The 23,290-nt window shown below is 44.3% G+C and overlaps 1 protein-coding gene across 1 annotated transcript in view; it reads left to right on the forward strand.

The window, feature by feature from the left end:
- The first annotated feature begins 359 nt into the window (after positions 1-359).
- Positions 360-23,290, forward strand: part of FOXO3 (forkhead box O3) — a 115,687-nt gene continuing 92,756 nt past the window's right edge. The window contains exon 1 of the mRNA XM_056856539.1: positions 360-845. Within this exon, the coding sequence (XP_056712517.1) occupies positions 360-845 (486 nt within the window). The remainder of the gene's footprint in view (positions 846-23,290) is intronic.

Below are 23,290 nucleotides of genomic sequence, written 5' to 3' on the forward strand. Positions count from 1 at the left end.
CGGGGAGCGGAGGCGAAAGCAAGCAGCGAGGGGGGGGGATCGGGATCGGGGGTCTCTTTGGATCGGGGGTCCGTCCCGCGCCCAGGCCGCGGGAGCGCTCCTCCCGCACGGGGCGAAGGAGAAACCAGCGCGCACGTCGGGACTCGGAGGAGCGCCCCTCGGTGCCGGGAGGCGGGCGGATCGATCCCCGGGTGGATCCCGGGCGGCGGCGGAGGAGCGGGGCGGGGAGGGAGCGGCCGGACCTTTAATGGAGGGCGGCCAGCCTCGCTGATCGCCGCCCCGAGGGGGAGGAGGAGGAGGGCTCCTCCGGCGCCCACCCCTCCAGCACCCGCCCCGCGGGGGGGGGGGGAAAGGCCGCGATGGCCGAGGCGTCCCCCCCCTCCCCCCTGGACGTGGAGCTGGACCCCGAGTTCGAGCCCCAGAGCCGCCCCCGCTCCTGCACGTGGCCCCTGCAGCGGCCCGAGCTGCAGGCCAGCCCGGCCAAGCCCGCCGACGCCGACGCCGCCTCCGGGATCCCCGAGGAGGAGGACGACGACGACGACGAGCGGCCGCCGCCCGCCTCGGCCGGGCCCCCCGCCGCCGCCCCCCGCGAGCCCCCGGCCCCCGACGGCGCGGCCCGCCTGCCGGCCCCGCTGCCCGGCGAGGGGCCGTCGGCGGCGGCGCCCAGGAAGTGCTCGTCGCGGCGCAACGCGTGGGGGAACCTGTCCTACGCCGACCTGATCACCCGCGCCATCGAGAGCGCCCCGGACAAGAGGCTCACCCTCGCCCAGATCTACGAGTGGATGGTGCGCTGCGTGCCCTACTTCAAGGATAAGGGCGACAGCAACAGCTCGGCCGGCTGGAAGGTGAGCGCCGGGCGCGGGGCTGGGGGCGGGGGGTCGCCTGAGGGCTGGGGGTGCCCCCCCCTCTAAGGCGACCCCGGTGCGGGGCCGTGTTAAGTCTGCCTCCAGGAGTAGAAAAGGGCAAGAGCCCGGTAGCGCCTCCAAGACAACCACAAATATTTTCCGGCAGGGTGTGAGCTTTCGGGAGCCACAGCTCGCTTCTTCCGATCCGGCCCAGGCGAGCCTGATCTGGTCAGATCTCGGAAGCGAAGCAGGGTCAGCCCTGGTTAGTATTTGGATGGGAGACCACCAAGGAATAACAGGGTTGCTGTGCAGAGGAAGGCACTGGCAAACCACCTCTGCTAGTCTCTTGCCATGAAAACCCCCAACAGGGGTGGCCATAAGTCAGCTGCGACTTGACACACGCACAAAAGGTCATTAACGTTTTAAATATATTGTCTCATGTTGAAGGGGCCCCCGTTTGGTCAGGGGCCCGCTTGCCATGGGGCCAGCCGGCACCCTGGCCAGCCCGCCGCTGGGATGATCCACCTCCAGAGTCCTGCCTAAGGCTCAATCTTTCTTTCTTTCTTTCTTTCCTTCTTTCCTTCTTTCCTTCTTTCCTTCTTTCCTTCCTTCCTTCCTTCCTTCCCCTTTAGTGTTGCCTTATGGTCCGCGCTGTAGCAAAAGGACAATGATCCGCCTCCAGAGTCCTGTCTAAGGCTCAAGCACTCTTTCTTTCTTTCTTTCTTTCTTTCTTTCTTTCTTTCTTTCTTTCTTTCTTTCTTTCTTTCTTTCTTTCTTTCTTTCTTTCTTTCTTTCTTTCTTTCTTTCCCCTTTAGTGCCGCCTTATGGTCCGCACTGGCCCCCCCAGACCCCCCCCTCCCTACAGCGGGAGTACACTTAATCCACCGACACCCGACACCCGCGTTAATTAGTGCCGAGTAACGATCCCCGGCCGGTCCCGCCATCCGATGCGGGCTGGAAGGCATAAAAAGGGCGGGAAAAGAGACGCCCTCTTCAACTCTTCCCCGGCGAGGGAGAGGCCAACTGACCCACCTCGCCTGGCTGTTATTCAGCCAGGACAGCGAGTCCCTGGAAAGGTCACCCCACGTTGCCACACGCCCGTGCGTAACATATTAACCCACATTGTTATGTATGCGCATAACACGCATAACCTGGATTACCAAATTCTCGTCCTCGCCTCCATCAGAAACTGGAAGCGGAGCCGGGGCGTGAGTGAGCTGGTTGTGCTCCCCCGGCCAGGGTGTGTTCGCACAGCGGGCTCCATACAGCGGCCCATCCCGCCTTGGCAGGTCTCAAGGCTTCGGCCCAGGGTTGCCCGCTGCCTGGTCCCCCATGGGGAGTCGGGCAACTGCAGGAAACGACTGCTTCTCCGCTGTTGGTGTAAAAGGATGTCTCTTCCCCAGGACACTTGTTGCGTTTTCGGTTGTGCTGTACAACGCCGGGCGGATCCAGAGAGTTTCCGTGCGGACGTGCCTAGAAGGGTACATTCTTCCAAGGATTACAACTCTAGGCTCGACCCTTCTCTGCTCCCCAGGAGGGTGATCAAATCAGGCACGCTGGGCCCCGGCACACTTGGCCGGTTAAAGATTAAATGGCGGTAGTGATGTAGAAGGGCAGGTGGCGGCGGTGGGGAAGGATCAGAGTCTGGGGTGCTTCCTAAAAAGCACTGATGGCGGCTCCCTCTCTTCGTTGCTTTGCTGTGAACCCCCCCCCCCCCGCATCAGCTGCTGTCTGCGTCAGCTGCTGAGCAGTGCCAAGGATGGAGCCGGAGTTTAAGATATGAACAGTTTGTCTCTTTAGGTACGCCTAGGTCATGATGGGGTTGCTTTAGTTCTTTTGCTAGCCATTGCCAGATCAACCCCGCCAAGGCATGTGTCAAAAAAGAAACCGGAGTAACAGAATCCATTCCCAGCAGCAGACAGAGAGTCAAAATGATCCCCTTGTTCAGTCTGTGGTTGCTGAGTGACAGGCTGATCCCTGTCCTTTGTTTGATAGGATTATCTGCACACAATCGACCTTAGAACCTATTCAGTACCGGAATAGGGACTTCGCTGGCGCTCCCTCTCTCCGTAGCTGTGGCTTTATGTAATGCTAATTCAGTCCTTTATTTTGAATACTGAGTTCACTTACTCTTGGGCAAGAACAGGAAACTAGGTGATTTTTCGATAACCAACTCTGGAAAAGAATTCATGTAGAGTGCAACCATGAACGCAACACACGCACACACAAACACAACTAAAATCCCAAGAGGTTAGATATTTAACAGAGAAAGTTAAATCATCCTAGCAGGGATAGACAGACCTGCCCCCCCTTTTTTAATGACCCAGCCATCAATTGTATTCCCACACACTATAAGGCAAACTAGGAAGGTAATACTGTAAAGCCCCACTGGTGGTCCATGCTGTCTTGTTGCTGTGACATTTCCGTGTATGAATACACAGTGAACAGTCAAAGTTGAAATGTGTCTGTTTTAGGATACATTTAAGCTGTTTTATTTACATTATACTTACCACTTATAGGTAGTGTTGTTTTTAATTCAAGACTGGCAGTACTACCCTAAGTGAGGTTTCACGTTTCTATGTTCGATGAAGTCAGTGGGTTTAGAAGGATATTACTCTATTTTAAGATTGCATGGGAAGTTTGGTAGCTGTCTGATTATGGTTCTGATCTTGAACTTTTTGAGAAGGAAGTTTTGGTAAAGATGCAAAAGTGTGCAGCATTACTTGGGAATAAGTCCCACTAGATAAAGTGCTTTTATATGCATATAAGATCAGGCTGATAGTATGTTAAGGATCAGAGTGCCAGGCTGAACTGGCCGTTTATGTAATTTGAATCAGATAATCGAAGTACACATTAGGTGCGCGGGAGAAGTAGCAGGATGAGGGGATGCTTCACTCTTTTCCTCCCTGCAGTTTCTCTGCTTCAATTGGCCCCTTTATTATTTGCTTCCACGGGGCTTGAAATATGTGTTTAATGCATTAGGAGACTCACAGGAAAAAGAGCACCCTAGGAGTGACATGGACAACAGGAAAACCGTGGGCAGGGAAAGTTTTATGGATGTATCTCCTATCCCAGTGCCCCTTTTCGTAACAACAACAAATAGCCATTGTTACTTGTATTCACATGTAATTTGTCCCTTAGGGTATGACAGATTCTCTTTTTTCAAAAGGCTTAGGTGGACTTGCCTATAGCCCCCACAAGCCACCCCACACTTGCATGCAGCTCAAATGATTCCTGTTATCATCTATGTGATGGATGTGGACTGCTATTGGGTGTGCAAGTGGTGTCCATGCAGGGGAAGAAGCCGTATTGCTCTGTGAAAACTGGTGTCACATTGAGCCTTTTTTCTCAGACCTTGCCTGTCCAGTTTTTGTGCAAAACATACCAAGGATGGAAAATTCCCGTCGAGCCTGAAGATGGATATCGTTTTGTTATTGTTGCTGTTTGAGAGAGTGTGTTGAAGGTAGTATGCAAGAGACATTGGTGTGCACACTCACCCCACGATTATGTTTATGCACAAGTTGTGCATGGTTTCGAAGAGCTTCAGAAACCAGTAAAACCTGTTTGATCAGACAGGCCATTATGACAAAAGCAATTACTATATAGGGCCAGGCTAGTGACATCTTTGTCACCCCACCTTCAATGCTGTTTTGAATTAATGTCTGTCTCCATCTGTTGACATGGTTTTACAGTTAAGAAAAGAAATTATAACATTTCTAAACAGAAGGGTTTCCCATACAGAAAATAGCATGCAATTCCTGCACAGGAATGTGATCACCTACCTGCATGGAAATTTTGCTGCGAAACTGCCATTGACCACGGCCAAAATTCTCCTTATGAGGCCACTACACAACAGTCTGTCCATGGGTCGTATGCTGTGTCAGAATTTTGTAAGATGCAAAGTGGCCCTGAGTTGTTCACACGTGACTCTTGTTGTAAAAGATTAGAAAGATAATACCGTCTTCATGCATAACCTGTGTAGATCGAATGGTTATATATCTCGTATGAGGATACTCACAATTAACATATCCCAAATATGCAAGTACTTCTGGAAAAGGGGGTAATTGTTTAAGAGTGTTCATACGGGACGAGGTTATTTTCTATCCGGCATGCTTATATCTTGCTGCACTCAAGGAATAAACATCAGGATTTTTAGCTTTGTTGAAATGTTATCGCTCTGCTTCACTTGCCTGCTGAAGTCTTGCGTACAAAAAAGGAAGCGGAGCCCAGTTCTGACACAGCGCTTGCATCAAAAGCATGAATGAGTCCATTCATTCAGAACTCTGGTATATTTACAATTTAATATAAAACCCCTTTTCCATTTTAAATATCTTCATCCGATGAGAATAAAGGAAAATGCAGTACTATATAGTGTTATTTGAAGGCAACCCCCCCCCCCCCGCGATTTCTTTTGGTAACTTGTTCATGTGCTTAACTTCTTGGTAGGACACATTACTGGAAATATAATTTAAGTGCAAATGAAAAATTTCTACCAGGCTGAGCACCTGATTTGGTACAGCCTTTTGGCTCAGGGTACAGTATTCACTCAAATGCAAGACTAGGTGTTTTTTTTTTTTACAGGTATAGCATAAAAAAGGGGGTTGTCTTACATTTGCATACAAATTACAGTTATGTCCAATAGTAAAAATGTTTTAGAATATAACATTTTTAAGGGAGTCATCTGACATTTGGAATCATCTTCCTTCTGAGTAAATATGGTAACTCTTTCTGTCTTGGTCAGCAGTTTAAAAAAATTCAAGGCTTGTGTCACAAAATACAAAAATACATAGATGTATTTTAATAACTTCTTTTTATAGCGTATTTGCATGAGAGCCTATGTGTACAATGCAAGGGCCATTAAGGGCTTAACTGCTTTCCATACTGAGCACAGGTATCCATTGTGATGTGTCAGTCACAGACTTACTTATTTGTCATGACAGAACCAGCTTTTTCACTGTTACGTTGCATTCTCAAAAAACTTTTGTCGAAAGGAATAAAACACCATGTAGCCGCTTGCAGGCCTGAAAGGTAGACATTCCATCCTTTGGTTTACAGGGAAAATATTAATTGATTTCGGTCGCAGTAGTCTCTAGGCCATACAGGAAAATGCTTGCATTAATTAGATGGCTTAATATTGTCAAAAAAAGTCTGATAATTTATAGTTTTAATTTGATTTTGATATTTCTGAATAGCCTTCAGTGGTGCTCAGAGCTAATTAACATGTTGGGCTGAAGTCCTTCAGAGTAATCTCACTGGTTTGTGTTACGGCATTAGTAAATCAAGCATTCAGATTGATAACTCTTAAGGCTCAGAGTGCATCACACGTAATATTTTAAAATTTTTATTTAAAATGTTTATATATAGGGCTGTGGCAAAGGAAGAGAATTCTCTTGGGGGTTGGAGAAAGAGAGTTTATTTTTGTTTTTGCCAATTACATAGATTCACATATCGGATGGAGGGCTTGTGCCACGTTAGAAATTTGTCATTTTTATTGTTTGTATTTTGAAACAGGAAGCTTATTTGTTTATTGTGGAACACTGCTTTACTTAGACTGTCTCTGATGCTAATATTAAGCAGCTAACACAGTTTGGTTAAGAAGTATTTTGAGGCATTTTCAGAGGATACCATGAGGAAATCCATGGTTAAGCTTATAGTGCGTGTGTGTGTGTGTAAATTGCCGTCAAGTCGCAGCCGACTTATGGCGACCCCCTTATGGTGTTTTCAAGGCAAGAGACTAACAGAGGTGGTTTGCCAGTGCCTTCCTCTGTACACTTGCTAAATACATTTTGCTATGGTTTAGCTACTTGCTGAACACCTTTTGCTATGTGGATGCATCCAGTTTTACTTTTGGCAAGTAAATACTGTGCCTATCAGGCATAGTAAGAAAATAGCTCATTATCATCATGAGTTTTGGATGTCTCTATCAGTGTATTAACTCTATGGGCCATTCCAAAAGTTACATGGTCCTCACATAGGGACCATATAATTTGTCAGCTGCTTACGGCCTCGTTACATGGAGAGTATTCACGCCATTGCTTCACATTCCTGGCTGGCACTGACATAAGATTCTTCAGGCTCCTCTTACAAACGTTATGGCTCTGTAAGTAGTGGCTGTAATTGTTGAAAGTGTTTTTGGTGACCTCTGTGTGAGTTCCTTAAAAGGTGATTGCGCACCATCTGTTCTACTGATTGTTGACAATGGGATAAATTAAATAAATATATAGATTCATAGTGACTCTGATATATTGCTTTGAAAGTATATTGATAATCAGGGAACAATACTATTAGAGTTTTCTACTTGCCACAAATAGTATTTGGTCACATATTTAGAGCTGAAAATGCACATACAGACCTTGCTTGTGACAGTACCTTTCTCAATTTTGTAACTAATGGATGCATTTTTTAAAATTGGCACATTGTATATGTAATAAAATACACATCTTTTTCATGGGATCCTTGGATGAACATACACAACACACTTCTATAATAGAATTACAGACATTGAAGAGAGTCAGAGTATCTTCAGAAACTAATGCTGTGTGAAAATACAGGGATGATCAGCGCTCCCTCTAGTCCTGCATAGCAGTATATCCGAAGAACATAGTTTGGGAGAAAACATGGCCGGGTGAGGGAGGATGCTGGGATGTTGCCGGAAAGGTGGGATGCGCTCTGGGAGCCGAGCCATCAAAAAGTAGTGGGGGAAAAGCAGAGGCGAGGAAAGAGAAGTTGTAGCCACCAGAGACCGGGGAGGAGGGAAGAAGTTGGCGGGAAGCCAGCCCTGCCCCCACCTACCAGCAGCAGACAGGATAGGGAGCTCAGGAGTCAGGAAGGCACCCAAGAAGGGAGGCAGGCAGCCAGCCCGCCCAGAGCCCACAGGAGCATGCTGGGAGGAAACTGACCTGAAAGAGGGGCCAGGGGATTGGAAATCCCAGGTGTTGCCCCAGCTAACACTGACAGCAGCCCAGGGGATTGGAGGTGCAGTAGGGAGCAGCATAGGGGCGCGACTGCAACGGCCAAGGAGGAAGTGTGCTTAAAGGCTGGCCTGCGCTTAAAGGTCCAGTACCCAATTTGAGGCCTCTAAGGATATCTTGCTGCACCACATCTTATACATCAAGCATCCCTAATGAATATCACATTACACACAGTTTGGCCCGGATTATTGTACCTTCCCATATGCGCTTCAGGTCTAGGGATAAACCGCTGTGTGGATGCAATACTGTATGGGTATAATACCATTATTCTGGTGTTTGTATCACTCCCCTTTGTATTTACACTGGCTCCAGAGGAGTTTGCCCCCCCCTTCAAGAATGGGCTGCCTGTGTGTGTGTTGAGAACATTGAGAATTGACTATTTAGCAAAGGTTAGTAAGACAAGTATTATATTTCATGTAACACAGATAAGACTTCACCCAGTTTATCACCTAGTTTGCTCTTTGTGTTCTTTCATACCCTGATAAAATGTTAGCTAATCTAATATTGGCTTGTGGATAAATACAGCAATAGTGTACAATAAGCCTCTCCAGATCCGTCATGCCCTATACTTTCTGATAAACGTATGTGCGAGCTATTTTAACACTCACCTACACGTTTCCAAGCCGCCCCACAGTGATTTATTTATATGACTCAGTATCTGCTTACTCCTTTGAAAAGCTGATGAGGGTACCAAGAGATTGTTTTAACTTCTGGTTTCCCTGAAGGGAAGAACTGTTGAAAGGAGGGACTGAGCATTATTTTTTATAGATAAACAAATGTTTTGGTGCTTTTACTCCCTTCTTGTTTGGTAGTTTGGGGAGTGTGGCTTATCTTTCTACACTGATTTTGTTCATCGTTCTCACAACTATTTCTTCCTCTTTTATCCTTCACAAGGAACTACCTTAAGAAAAAAGTACTTTGTGAAATATTCCAAAAATAACCAATTTTTTTTAAATTATCATGATCACTCTTGCCTAGAAATAGAATCAAGGTAGATGAATGGTAATAGACGAAAACAGGGCAACAGTATGCTTTAAGGATGAGCTCCAGGATAGAAGAAAAATTGTCATTGTTATATTCATATTCCAGTTCACTAGTCAGCGTAGTACAAGAGGCAGGCCTCACAGAGCAGTTGCTTTACCTGGAAAGGAGAAGGAGGAAAGCGCTTCATTTTCTGACCAATCCTCACATGCAAAACCACCCAAGAAAAGAGGGAGGAGGGAAGAGCTCAACGAGGGGCTGTGGCTCAGAGGTAGAGCATCTGCTCAGCATGCAGAAAGTCCCAGGTTCAATCCTCGGCATCTCCAGTTAAAGGGACTAGGCAAGTAGGTGATGTGAAAGACCCCTGCCTGAGACCCTGGAGAGCCGCTGCCGGTCTGAGTAGACAATACTGACTTTGATGGACCAAGGGTCTGATTCAGTATAAGGCAGCTTCATGTGTTCTTCCCTAGCAGCCAGGCATCCTCTGCAGATTGTCCATTTAATAATCTGAGATGAAGTTCTAATGTGCAATATTCAGTAACTATTAGCAGAATGCTGTGTTGCAAAAAGCATTCATTAGATTTGATAGAAAAATGAAGATATTTATGCTTTTAAATTCCATAAATAAGCCAAATAGTACTATTTTATATGTTAACCTCTAAATTATGCATTTTATGTTCAATTAGTAAAGGCATGTTGCTTGGCTGTCCCCATGTCACTAGTGTTGCCAACCGGCAGTTAGCGACCAATGGAAGTCTAGGGGGATGTGAACATTGGGGGGCACAACTGGGCGATGGCATTACGTCACTTCCAAGAAAACCCAGAAGTGCCATCATACCGCTCTAGAAACTGCCAGAAACTCTGTGGTTTTTCTCATTTACATTGTAAGCCTGTAAAATTAGTAGAGTTTTTTATACAGCTGTATCAATAATTCCAGAATTTAGAAGCAGGTCATTTGCTTTATTTTGTTTTTGTATCAGAAGCCTAATTAATCTACACCTGGTATGTTTATCTTCCTTGTGAGAGATAAAGACCAGCTGCTAGTGTATTTTAGTTTTTTTATAAAGATTTTGTAAAGCTTCTGTTTCAAGAATGTGATGCCATGCAAAAACATCTTGTAATTCAACTTTAGCTTTATTTGCTGTAATAAATGTCTGCTTACAGTGCATTCCTAAGGAGAGTTACTCCACTCTAAGCCCATTCATTTCAATGGGCTTGTGTGTGTGTGTGTAAAGTGCTTTCAAGTCGCAGCCGACTTATGGCGACCCCTTTTGGGGTTTTCATGGCAAGAGACTAACAGAGGTGGTTTGCCAGTGCCTTCCTCTGCACAGCAACCCTGGTATTCCTTGGTGGTCTCCCATCCAAATACTAACCAGGGCTGACCCTGCTTAGCTTCTGAGATCAGAGTGGAGTAACTCTCCTTAGGAATGCACTGTTAGTCAATTTAGGTTTTCTTGCCTTCTTTTTCTCTAGAAAGATATAGATGCTAAGCATTAATAGAAACCATTCAACACTGGTTCGGATTAGCAATTTATTTTGTGGTGATCAGGTAGGGAAGCATTACAGAAGTCGTTTCTTTTTCCTAAATATCAGCTCTAGCTTCGGCATACCATATTATTATTTGGCATACAATATTAGCCTTGTAAGTGACTGGAGCCCCATTTCATTTAGAAAACCCTTGCCGCAGCAATGTGCCACTGTTAACTATCCCAGTTGGTAATGCTGTGTTGGTACAATGGTTAATACAGTTCACTTTAGTCCTTGTTTGGCAGTGCAGTAAATCTTAATTTTAGGCTATAGACCTAATTTCTCCTATGCAAGATCTGAGAGTGTGGGGTTGGTATGATTGTCATTCCAGTTTTCAATCTGATTGGGAAGGCTCCTGGACAAGAAGCAGCGCCCCATCCTTCCATCTGACTGTATTCCTCTTTCAATAGGATTTCCATTTTACTAGTAGATATATTTTCATCCTAAATGCCATTGGTTTAGGACCAGTGGATAGTGATAGCAATGGATCTTACTTCCAGGTAAGAGTGTTTGGAATTATAGCCTTTGTATGGGAGAAGCAAATATAATTTTACCAGTATGGCATCGCTTTGAGACCCAGTTAATGTGACTGAAGCTGCACTCTTGAACTTTACGGGATTTGTTTCCGAGTATTCATGCTTCCTATTGCCCTGTCAGTCAGCATGTTTGGAATGTGGGTTGCATTTTTCAGCATACTGCAAAGAAATCACAGGACTGCTTCACTATATGCACCCCTCAGCACAGTATTTTACTGCGAGGTTCTGAAAAGTGAGTAGAATATTAAGGAGCAGCAAGTGCAGAGAAAGAGAGTTTTGGACGTATAATGATGCACTTTTGCATGTCCTTTTTATCATGTGCCAAAAATGCCACAGATCCACTCAGCCCAAACTGAACTAACTGATCTGGCTCTGTGAATTGTTCCTCCAAAGGCATACGGTTGCAGTTAGAGGTGGGCACTTGAAAAAATAAAAGATATTTTTTTGTTTGATTTTGGGAATGACTACTGTACCGGCATTCTGAATTATTTGGGTCTCCAATACCGTTTCACAATTTGGGTTTTCTTTTTAGAATTACAATTTTTTTCTGGTTTGTTATGCCTTGTAGGGGGATTCTTTTTCGGGGAGGGGGGGTCTGGAATGGCTGTTTTCAATCAAATGGCACCAAAATTGAAATGACCTAGTCCTGCCTGTTCACTAAAGACCCCCTGCCCAAGTTTCAGGCAAATTGGGTCAAGCGCTTCAATTTTACAGGCTCCTAAACAGGAGCCCCGTGGCGCAGAGCGGTAAGCTGCAGTGTTGCAGTCCAAACTCTGCTCACAACCTGACGATCCCAACGGAAGTCGGTTTCAGGTAGCTGGCTCAAGGTTGACTCTGCCTTCCATCCTTCTGGGGTGGGTAAAATGAGTACCCAGCTTTCTGGGGGTAAAGGGAAGATGACTGGGGAAGGCACTGGCAAATGCAAATGACCCCGTAAACAAAGTCTGCCTAGGAAACGTCGGGATGTGACGTCACCCCATGTGTCAGGAATGACCCTGTGCTTGCACAGGGGACCTTTACCTTCTAAACAAGGTGCCCTCAGCCATCCTGCCAGTTCCCATTGTTTTCTATGGGGGAAAACATTCTTTGCTTTCTCCAGGGCAAAGAAGACCATAGCCAAATACATGCACTTCAGGCCCACAGCCTCTACTGCTGCCCTAATATTTGTGGTACTATAACTCACCACATAGCCCACGGAGACCTCCCTGCCTACTCATGCCACTAACTGCTTCTCAGTGGCAGCAGAGATGTTGGCTGCCATGTGTGCCTTGTCCAGTACTTTGGTGTGGAGCGATGACTGGAAATAGCAGGCCTGGTGCCCCCTCACACCCTGCCTAGCAGTGGTTGCTCCATTTCTACCCAGAACATCCTCAGGCTATAACAAGTGGGCAGTCAGAGAGAGGTATGTGTTCTGTAACTGAGAACAGGTCCAAATGTCAGGTGTGAAGTGCACAGCTCTTCCATAGGTGCGGAACAACCGTGCCTTCACATGGTCCCAGGCAGCCTAAACAGGGCATCATGGTCCTAAGCACTGTGGGGCCAGCAGAGATGGATAGGCACCTTGGAGCAGCTTGAAGAACACAGCATCCCTCCACAATAGAAAAGGACTGCCCATCTGGAACAATCATGACAACCTATATCCTATTTTTGGAGGGCATGATTGGGCAGATAGTTCTAACGCTTCCTAACATCGGATCCTATTGTCTGGGAGAGCTGCCTCCCTCCCCCCCTTACCTGTCAAATGGAAGGGGGCAATGGCTCTGAGAGCCTTAAAATAATGTTATAGGATATTCCTGAATATTGCCAGAAATATTCAGAATCCTAACACTAACCCAAGAAATCCATATACCTGAATATGACCTTTTCTGCACAAATGGTTTAAAATGTTTCATGCTGTTAAAAGTTATGTTTTCTTTTTCGTTGCCACATGTTTTTCCTCCGTTTGGTGTTGGAAACACTTTTCTTCTGTTGTTTTCCCAAGCACTTTTACCGTGATTTTTTTCTCCGTTTCCAAGCCAGCTGTCGTGCAAACTTCTTGAAAAGGTCTTTATTTCTCCACCCCACCACCCTTCCCTTGTTCACGCCCACTGTTTTGCTCATCTCCCCTCTCTTCCCCTCTGTACCCAGTTCCCGCCCTAATTTTTTAATTTTTTGACGAGTAGATTAGCGATCTAATGCCGGATCGGATAGATTCATAAGAGCAAGAATAACTTCCGAGCAAAACGAAAAAAATGGATTTCCCTCTATAATTTTTAATTTTTTTCCACGAGGTTAGCATTCTAACGCTGGATTGAATGTAGGCATAAATGCGAGAATAAATCCTTCCCCTTTCTGCATTCCCCCTTTCTGGATTGCATTAAGTGGAGAGTTTTGCAAATTCCTGGGCAGAGAGGGTGATTGACAATGGTGGATTGTGCTTCGGTTTGAGGCAGCTGAGTTGGTACATTTCAGGAAGGAACGCTGGGTGAAGTGGTGTTGCTGGGCTTGTTGGTTTAAGTGGGTGAAACTGCAAATCTTTGATTTGCAGGTGCCCCAGGGGCAGGGGAGCTCTGGTCAATTTCACCTCTCCAAAGAGCTCTGCATTCTGTTTCAGTTTGGAGCATCCATTTTGAGTGTGAACTTTTCCAAATGTAAATAATGGTGGATGAGACACGTATGTTTTCCCCTCTAATGGAAGTGCGCATCAGCTCTAGAGCGCATGCGCAAAAACACACTCACAAAATTAGGGGGGAAGTGGGTGTCCAGCGCGATCATCCATGACATTATGAATCACATGATGCCCACCACCAGAAAACACTGCTTTTTGAGAAAACCAGTGTGGACAAGATAAAAATAACATTGCAAAAGAAGGTGGGAAACAAAATTTGTGGAATGTGATTCCAAGTCTTGCAGATCAACCATGTGGAAAATCTGTGGTAAGCAACGCATGTGGGAAAGGCCTATATTTGAAAAATGATTGAAAATATCTGAATGCACATCCCTAGTTCCAGTTGCTAAGAAGAAAGCAGTTTTTATCCTGAGTGCCTAAATTTGGATGTGAAAATGGAATAGAAATTTTGGAGGTGGACTTTTACTCTGAATAGCTAGGGCCTAATTTATCCATGTCTTTTTTAGTATTTTTGGTTTTAGTTCTTCCAGTCTGTGTTGGATTATGGCTCTTATGCATGGAATATCAACTGTAGACTCAGAGTTGAGCAAACAAAAGGGAAAAAAAACAGTTTGATAATTTGCTTAACAGGCTTAAAACATAAGTTCAGCATAGGCAAGTAAGAAGATAATGAGCTGGATTTTAACAGAAGCCCCATGGCCTTATCTAGCATGAGCTGCAAGGACTACATGGGTTTCTGCAACTGAAATTTGTTGCAGGATTAATAACTACATGTAGAAATGGCCAAGTTAGGCTTACCAGGTCCTGTTGGTCCATGGGCGGGAGGTTTTCTGGAGCGCGCGCCCTGCATGACGCGCCTACGTCACTTCCGGGTTTACTCGGAAGTGATGCGGACGCTCTATCAATCTCTATCAATGGTTTCCATAGAGTTTTGGCCGAAGTTGCTAGAGCGTCCGCGTCGCTTCCGGGTAAACCCAGAAGTGACGTAGGCGTGTGCACGTGGTGCCCGCCAAACCTCAGCTGGTCGACAGGCAGCCCGGTGGATTAGTGGGATTTTACCCGCCGCCACCAGGCACTTGGCAACCCTAGGCCAGCTAGACTTTCATTAGGGTAGCGAACTATTTTCCTGTATCTTGAATTGAAATGTTGATGGCTCTGAAGGTAAAATAACTAGAAAATACATCTGAACAAAGTTACAACACATAATTGCAAGAGGCTGGAAGGATTTTCATACCAGGTAATTTGCTAAATTTGTTCATATAAGTGATTGTCACTGATCTCTTTTACATATCATATGTGCAAGTTATTACTGATTTGCTACTATTGCATTTGCTTTTATTTATATCCCACTCCCCCAGTGTAGAACATCATTCTCCCCTCCTCTACTTTCTCACAACAACAATCCTGTGAGGTAGGCAAGGCTGAGAGTTTGAGGTGCCCAAGGTTACCTAGTAAGCTTCCGTGGTAGAAGTTCCCTAACCTATCTCCAAAGTCCCTAATGGACTACATGCCTAATCAGCAGACCTCTTAACCCTTCTCCCAGCAAAATCCAACAACCCCAAACTCTTGTCAGCTGGCCAGCAGGTAAACTGCCCAACTCCTCCTTTTCTCCCGTCTTCTTTTTCACCTTCCAGTCCCCCCCCCCCATTGAAAATGATTGACTGTGGCTCCTGGAGGATGAAACTTGAAACCGTCCATCACAGAAGGATTTATTAGAGCCTTTCTTTATAGAATATAACGGATGACATCTACAAATATAAGAGCGTTAAAAAAAAAATCTTTTTAGAATTTTATACTGTTCATTTCCCATGGCATATACGCAACATAATGGCATATATGTTATGTAAATGCCATAATAATCCTTTGAACTTCTCATGTTCTCTTGTTTAGGCATTTCTTTTGTAAATGCACACTGTTTTATTTGTGCATGCTTGCCTGACTGTTACCAAATGCTATACTTTCTAACCTTTTGTCTAGACTAGGAAATGAGGCGCGATTAGCAATTTTGATAAGTAGCACATGTTGACTTGACACATTTTCAAACATCACTTAGTAGCGAGGGTAAACAAGGTGCTCCCTGCTTCTTATATATAACAAGGCTTTTCCACCCAAGTAACAACATCAAGGGGACTCACCATTAGATAAAGGCCTAAAGACCAAAGGGGCTAGGGAGTCCTAACATCAGGGACTTGCAGAATATTTATACTCACATGGAATATTTTAAAGTACTTTGCAAAAAAAAAAAAAAAAAAAAAAAGCTATGCTGTCTTTAAAGAAGCCAGCTGCTAACTTGCACCCTTGGTCTCACTGGGTTTCTGATTAGTCTTTTCCTATTATATTAGAGGCCTATTAAAAGCCCAATGAAAGCAGGATATAGGAGAGGCAATGCATGTTGATATGCACAGTGAGATATATTGCGGAGGATCCTACCCCTGTCTTGGCATTCATCTGAGCAAAGTCTGAAGCCTTCCTGCAGCCTAAGGAGCCTCTGTCTAACTTAAGTGGTTCTAATGGAAGAGCTGCTTGTCTTCCTTGACACCTGGATTGCCTCCTTGGGGAGGCCAGGTCAGACTATTCAGATGGAAGGAGTATACTTTCCTTTCCTTGTTTATTCTTGCCTTGGTTTTCCTAGGTGTGGGAAAGGCAGCTGACCTTTGGGGTGCATTAGGTTGCTAGATTAGGTGGCCTGTGCCATTCACTAGGGAAGGACAAGGCTGTGTACAGTTTAATCTTATGCTTGTTTACTTGGAAGTGAGCCCCACCAAATAACTGCCAAGGGAACGTACATAGGATTGCAGCCTTCGTCCGTCTAACCAGTGGTTCTGAAATTGTGTAGCAGCGACTCTGCTATTACAGCTTTCCAAGGGTAATTAAGATCACAATCAGACTATCAGCTGTTGGTTCTCACACTCAACTCAGGTTAGGAGATAGGCAAGTGAAAGGCTGCAGCACAGAGACCACTTCAACACACGCCAAACAATGCACTCTCGATCCACTTCCAATGCACTTTGCAACTGGATTTTACTATGTGAAATGGCAAAACCCACTTGCAAACAATCATCTTTTCTAATGGAAAAATATCATAGTATGTCAAATGCCGATGTTTCTGCTATCTTGTTTTAAGGATGTGGCCGCACTTACAAATCATTGTCATCCTGTTATTATGCTCTGGGACAACTAGCCTACTTTCTGTGCCAAGAGTTTTGGCTTGGTAGTTTATTTTCAGGGCTACATATAGAAATCAATCGAAAAAGGCACTGTTTATCACTTTCAATCTAAGGAATCTGCTTGGGGTTATTAATTAATATGGCTTCTTAATACTGTAACCCAGGGGTCCCAACGTGGTGACTGTGGGCATCATGATGCCTGCCGACATCTTTCCCAGTACCCACCAAGTGTTTTTAGAAAGTGGAAGGGGTCAGTTGGGGCTTTTGCCCAGCAGAATTTCTGATAGGACATTGGAAATTAGATGGCTGTGCAGTTTTTTCGTTAATGTGGCTTTGGCAGCAGCTGCCACCAGGGCACAAGGATCTTCACTGTGTAGCTGAAGGTAAGCTGCTGCAGCCATTGTATGGCTGGCTCCACCTCCTGTGACAGCTATTTTGTGGCAGCCATGTTGTGTCTGTGCTCACCATGCTGTGTCAGAATTTCAGAGGTGCCTTCAGGCTCAAAAATGTTGGTGACCCTGCCCTAACCAATCATTTATAAACAACTCCCCGAGGAAATGAACAAGCTTCTGGTAGTGGCGGTTCTCTCTACTGGATGCAGGTTCATGAGTCTCAGTATTCTTGTGATTAATATCAATTTTAAAAAATTGATAATCATGTTTAAATTCCAACCTTCTAGAGACGTCTCCTTTTTATTCACCTTGGAAGAAATGAATGTTTAGAAATCAATTATTTATGCTAGGCTATTTTTTGTGTATTACATGTTTTTATTTTATACCCTTTGCTTTTGGCGGTTTTTAAAAATCTGCTTGCATTGTAAAAAAGTCACTAGAATTTCCAGCATGGAATTTTGTCATAAATTCATAAGGATCTATATCAACACAGACAAATTATATTATCCTGGTTGAAATTCTTCAGTCAGCCAGAAAATAAAAGGGCTGGGGGGGTGTGGAACTCCAGAGGTAATTTAAATCACTTATGGTAATGCCTGTTGCACTAGTATGCAGATGTTCATCTTTTGGTGAACTGATATTTGTGGATTAGACAAATTCATGAAAACATCAGAATATCAATAGCAATTAGCAAGTGGGGCAAACACATAGCTGTACACTTTGGTGTCCCTAAATCATATATAGCTAAAAGCTGGAAGTGATGCACTTTGAATGGAGAATTTTGTTACTGTGTGCTTTTGTTCATTCTCTTTGAAATCTCAGGAATGAACCTCTGGACAGCTGGACATCTCTAGTAGAAGTGCAGGGGAGCATAGGAGTACTGGTCAACACTGTTCCAGTATGCAGGCACATTTTAAAAAATCAGCCAAGATTTTAATCCTTCCATTTCAACAAACACTTTTGTGTGTGTGTGTGTGTGTCTTTTGCAGTATTAAGGACACTACTACACAAGGAACAATTTCCAGCATCCGCCATAAAAATTCCAGGCAGCCGTTTCCTGTCTTTTCTTAAGATATAAACAGTTGTGGTCCATCAGCAGGAGTTCTTCTCCCCTTAAGAACCCATGTCCTCTGTGGACCCCTCTGCCTTGGAAGTGGTCATAGCTCAGTACTATGTTTTATATGCAAAAAGACCCATACTCTCCTGGAAGAGCCAGGAATTTTTCCCCATGTAGGGGTCCTTTTAGTTTTTTAAGGTAATTCCAAATGTCAACTTGCTGGTTTGAAGATTGAAACCAGCCTTGGGTGTTTGTTTCCCTTCGTTGTATATTTGTTCAGATTTTCAGTTTGAATGGGGATTCATCTGCTTCCCATACAATTCAGGTTTCATAATGAAGCCCTTTATACAAATCTGAAGATTAAAACCAAATGAACTATCCAGAGTCTTATCATTTTGTGTACATGATAGTCAATTGATAGATTGTACACTCTTGTATTCATCATTGGCAATATGTGTGCACATTTTCTTGTGATCCTTTTTTGTTTTCCACACTGAAGTTTACTTGATGTCAACAATCACATTTTAATTTTTTTCATTTTACATTACCTAGAGAAGATAGTCTACATCTTGCCCACACGGAAGAAGAGGCCTGTCATCCTATCTGAGAGGGTAAAACTGGAACTGATATAGGTCTTAATTTTTTCATGAGACCTTTGCAATCATACTCTTTCACTAAAAGTTCCTATGCATTCATATCAGGGCTTGGTGTGTATTTAATTGAAAGTAGTTTGCCAAATCAGGGAATTTTGGAGCATGGTAAAACATGGATCATGAAAATATCCTACTGAGATTATTACTGGGATTATGTTAAGTGGAAAGTAGATGTTACAGTCCTCTTTTTTTTACATGAGCCTTCCTAGAGGCTCAGGCGGCTGTTGTATCTGATGTATTCCAGAGACATTGTGAACCATCATTCCACATGTGGACAGCTGACCAAATTGAGGCTGAATTGTTGATCCTCTGCTAGGCCTGGCATGGAGCTGCCCTGGAGGAAGGAGCCTCTTGTTGGACATTCTCAGCCAATTTGGGGTCATGTTGGGAGAACATGCAGTTGGTTGATCGTTGGTAAAGTTCCTGAAATGTTGCCTGAATAAGACCGTGTAAATATCTTATTGTGTGTAGTGATGATAGGATAAAATAACATAATGTGGTATGTGCTGATGAAATTTAGAAAGCAAGGAAAAACAACCCTCAAGTGACTAGTGCTGGACAACGTAGCACTCCCTGTTGAATTTCACAGTGAGCAAGGTCAGCAAAATGATAACCACAGCTAGTTAAGATTAAGAACCACGATGTTTAAAAACAAGTTCAGGAGATTTGAGAGCATCATCACATTCTTTCTAGGTTTAGGACACCATGACCTACAGTATCAGTCACAGCTGGTCAATCCAAGAATATAAATAGTGAAAAGAACATTGAATTGGCTGAGGGGAAATGTTTGCTGTGGGCTTTTCCAACAGCCGTTTACAGGCTGCAACTCTGAAACTCGCTGTATATTTGTGTCAACTTGTGTGCCTGACAGTGCAGTCCTGAAGCGGGGGTGGGGGAGGATGGCCTTAGGAGGTGGCGTGACCCCTGTGCTGGCATTAGTGCCACTTGCACCATGCAAATGGGCACTAACACTGGCGCAGGGCCCCTTATGCCAATGACGGAGCGGTGTGGCTGTGTCACAAGTGGGTGCTGGCGCAGCCTCAGCAGCAACATATCTCCAACACGGGCTCACACTGGCACCAAAGGGGGTGTCCCCAGGGGGGTGGGGCTGACTTTAGTTAGCTCCCTGAGCCCTTTTGCCCCGGGCAAAACAGATATATGCTGTTATTGGCATGCTCTGGTTGGCTGTTTCCGTCTTTAGCTGTCACAGGAGCATAAATGGCATGTCATGCCTTGATTGATGGATTGCAGTGGGGTTGCCACAGCCTCTAGTGCAATTGCTAAGCACATCTTGGAATGGTCTCTTTTTTGGGACATATTTACTTCTGCTGAGTGAACATAGGAGATCACTAGTGGCACTAGCACCCGGGACTCAGGATTAGGCTGCCCACGTGCAGATTCTCCTAGATCAAGCTTTTTATCATTTCCACCCAGGGCCCAGAATGAACACAGAGAAACAGCCTGAAGTTGTTTGTTGGTTTGTTTGGGATAAGGTACATCTATAAACTTGCTGTTTTAACACCTTATCATTGACAGTACATAGCAAATACAGACATAGGTGTGTAATAGGTTTTTTTGTTTGAGCAAGTAATAGTTTTAGTTATTTGGCAGTATCTAATTGATGATAGGTCATGATGGTTCAGGCAGAGAGGCATATTAACATAATAAATTTGCTGCTTAAATGTACTTGTACTTCTTACTCCTGTATGCATGGCAGTGCTGACCCTTGGGAAACTTGGGGGGGTTACTTTGGTGAAGGATGGAGGACCATTCTTTAATTCTGTTGAGCTCCTTTTCCTTACTGAACATGTGCCAGTCCTGGAGCCTCCTTCAGAAGCGCTGCTTTCAGCGATAAGGATTAAGAGTTTGACTAAGTGAAGTGTAACCTTTAACTTTATTTTAATTTTATATGTGCGTTTAATGTTGTGGTCCACCCCAAGCCTGAGAGATAGGGTGGATGAACACATTTACAGTCCTAAAGAGGTAATGTTTATTTATTTTGGTTATTTCTAATCCGCCTTTCTCTCTGAGACTCAAGGCACATTACATAGTATAAGTCAAGTACAGTCAACAGGATGGGACATCCGATGAACAATACAATCATGTTTGGACTACTGATATCTGAAAACAAACATAAATCTAAAACTGAGCTGAAGCAAACCTGAAACAAAGCATAAGCATTTAACCATGATATGTTAAATGGTGTAGAAACGACCTAGTCTGGAGCATATTTTCAGTGATAGGCTGCATATAGACCACAGTCCTTATCCCTTTACCAATGCAACTTTCTGAACTATTTCATTACAGTACAGACCTATTCACCTGTGCAAAAAAGGTCTTCTTGAATCATTCTGTTATGCATAGTTTGCGGAAAGCCAGGAGAGTGGGAAACTTCCTGACCTTGTCAGGAAGGCCATTCCATAAGGTGGGGGCCACAACAGAGAATGCACAAGTGAAGTGCTTTTGCTTAGTTTTGAAGTCTGTTCCACAGAGCACTGAATCTCTGGCAGCCTGTGATAACTCAGAAAGGTTTCAACAGCCTCTTCAAGCGGAATCATTAGAAGCTTGTTTATTTATTGCTCTGTGGCACGGGGTCCTAATATTAGTAGCAATTTGGGACCCAGTCACTGCCAGTCTCCATCACTCTTTTTTCAAACAAGGAAAGCCAGAAAGGATTCTGAGAAACCTATTCATCTGTCACTCCCTACGGGGTGTTGAATGAATTAAATAAGCTGTATCATAGTGCTGGAAAAGTAGAAGCTGCTACATCTCCACATTTAGAGGACAGAGGTATAATTCCAAGTTGAGTAACTGAAGTTCTCCAAGGGTAAACCCCATTGCTCTTTGTGGAAATTAAGCATGTTGAACCTTTTCTGCCCCTTAAGTGGCAAGTCGTAATATCTCTTTTCCGCGAGACTGGTCTTTCAAGATTATTTCCATAAATGGGGTTTCTTCCATTATGAATGCCGTGTTGAATGACAGGCTGATGCAAACTAATCCATAGAAGTAGTTTTCTTGTTTGCTATGGAATGATTGCCATGATTAATGGCTCTTTTATCTTCTCTCATCAGCTCTGAAAAAGCCATGTGTGCTGATGTGCATATCCTTTGAACTCCAGATACTCTAGTGTTTGCCTCTTTATTAAACCTTGCACCTATTTCACAACAGGGAATAATTGAGAGTGACTGGAAAGAACATGTGACAAAGTTCCTGCTTTGACAGTACTGACAATCCATACAACACCAGGTTCTGACCTTTACACACATCAGCACTGAGTATTACGGTGTAACATACCTAGCTAAATATGATATAGGCTTAGTACTGTTACTTTTTTGCTGCTAAAAATCAACATAGCTCTTTTTTTCCAAAGGTGCAACTAAATATGTCCATTTTGATTGAAGACCACAACACAACTCATTACTATTGAAATTGAATCAATATCTTTGATGATTCAGTCACCCTTTCTGGTTATAAACACATGCAAGACTAGTCTTCTAACTCTAGGACTCTTTGTATGAGATATAAATTGGGATTCCTTCAAAGATGTAGATTAAAGCACTCCTTCAGTTGTATGTCACTTCATGTCTCTTTTCTTTTGACCCAAGGGTACTAGGGATATTTATTCTGGGTTACCTGCAGCATGAGTATGTTTGTTTAATGGTAATTGCAATGAATGACTGATGTATCTCAGTTTAACAAAAATTAATGAGTTGCAGAAACTCCGCTAACATGTCCAGATGTGATACATCTGCAGTACTTCCAGAATATCATCCATGAGCACTTGTATGGGTGTACATAAAGTGAACTAACAGGATGATATAATGTCTTTAGATGTAGGTAATCCTGATGTAAGTCTCTCATCAGTTATGTAGTTCAGCAGGATGAACACATGAAGCTGCCTTATTCTGGATCAGATCATTGGTCCATCAAGGTCAGTAATGTCTACTCAGACAGGCAGTGGATCTCCAGGGTCACAGGTGGAGGCCTTTCACATCACCTACTACCTGATCCTTTTTAAACTGGTGGTGCCAGGGGTTGAACCTGGGACCTTCTGCATGCCAAGGAGCCACAGCCCTTCCCATCAAGGTTGCTTGTCTCTGGGCTCCCAAAAAGTTATGAAGGCTAAATGTTTCTCTGATATCTTTTGTGGAAGAGTAGGCTATAAATAGGAGCCCCGTGACACAGAGTGGTAAGCTGCAGTACTGCAGTCCAAGCTCTGTTCACAACCTGAGTTCAATCCCGACGGAAGTCGGTTTCAGGTAGCCGGCTCAAGGTTGACTCAGCCTTCCATCCTTCCGAGGTCGGTAAAATGAGGACCCAGCTTGCCAGTGGTAAAGGGAAGATGACTGGGGAAGGCACTGGCAAACCACCCCGTAAACAAAGTCTGCCTAGAAAACGTCAGGATGTGACATCACCCCAAGGGTCAGGAATGACCCGGTGCTTGCACAGGGGACTTTTACCTTTAGGCTATAAATGTAATAATTAAAATTACTAAGTTTTGAATTAGGTGACTCTGTGTCTCTTGTCTGTATCCTAAATACCAATGTTCAGAA

Source organism: Euleptes europaea, chromosome 10, assembly GCF_029931775.1.
Source record: "Euleptes europaea isolate rEulEur1 chromosome 10, rEulEur1.hap1, whole genome shotgun sequence".
Lineage (NCBI taxonomy): Eukaryota > Metazoa > Chordata > Lepidosauria > Squamata > Sphaerodactylidae > Euleptes > Euleptes europaea.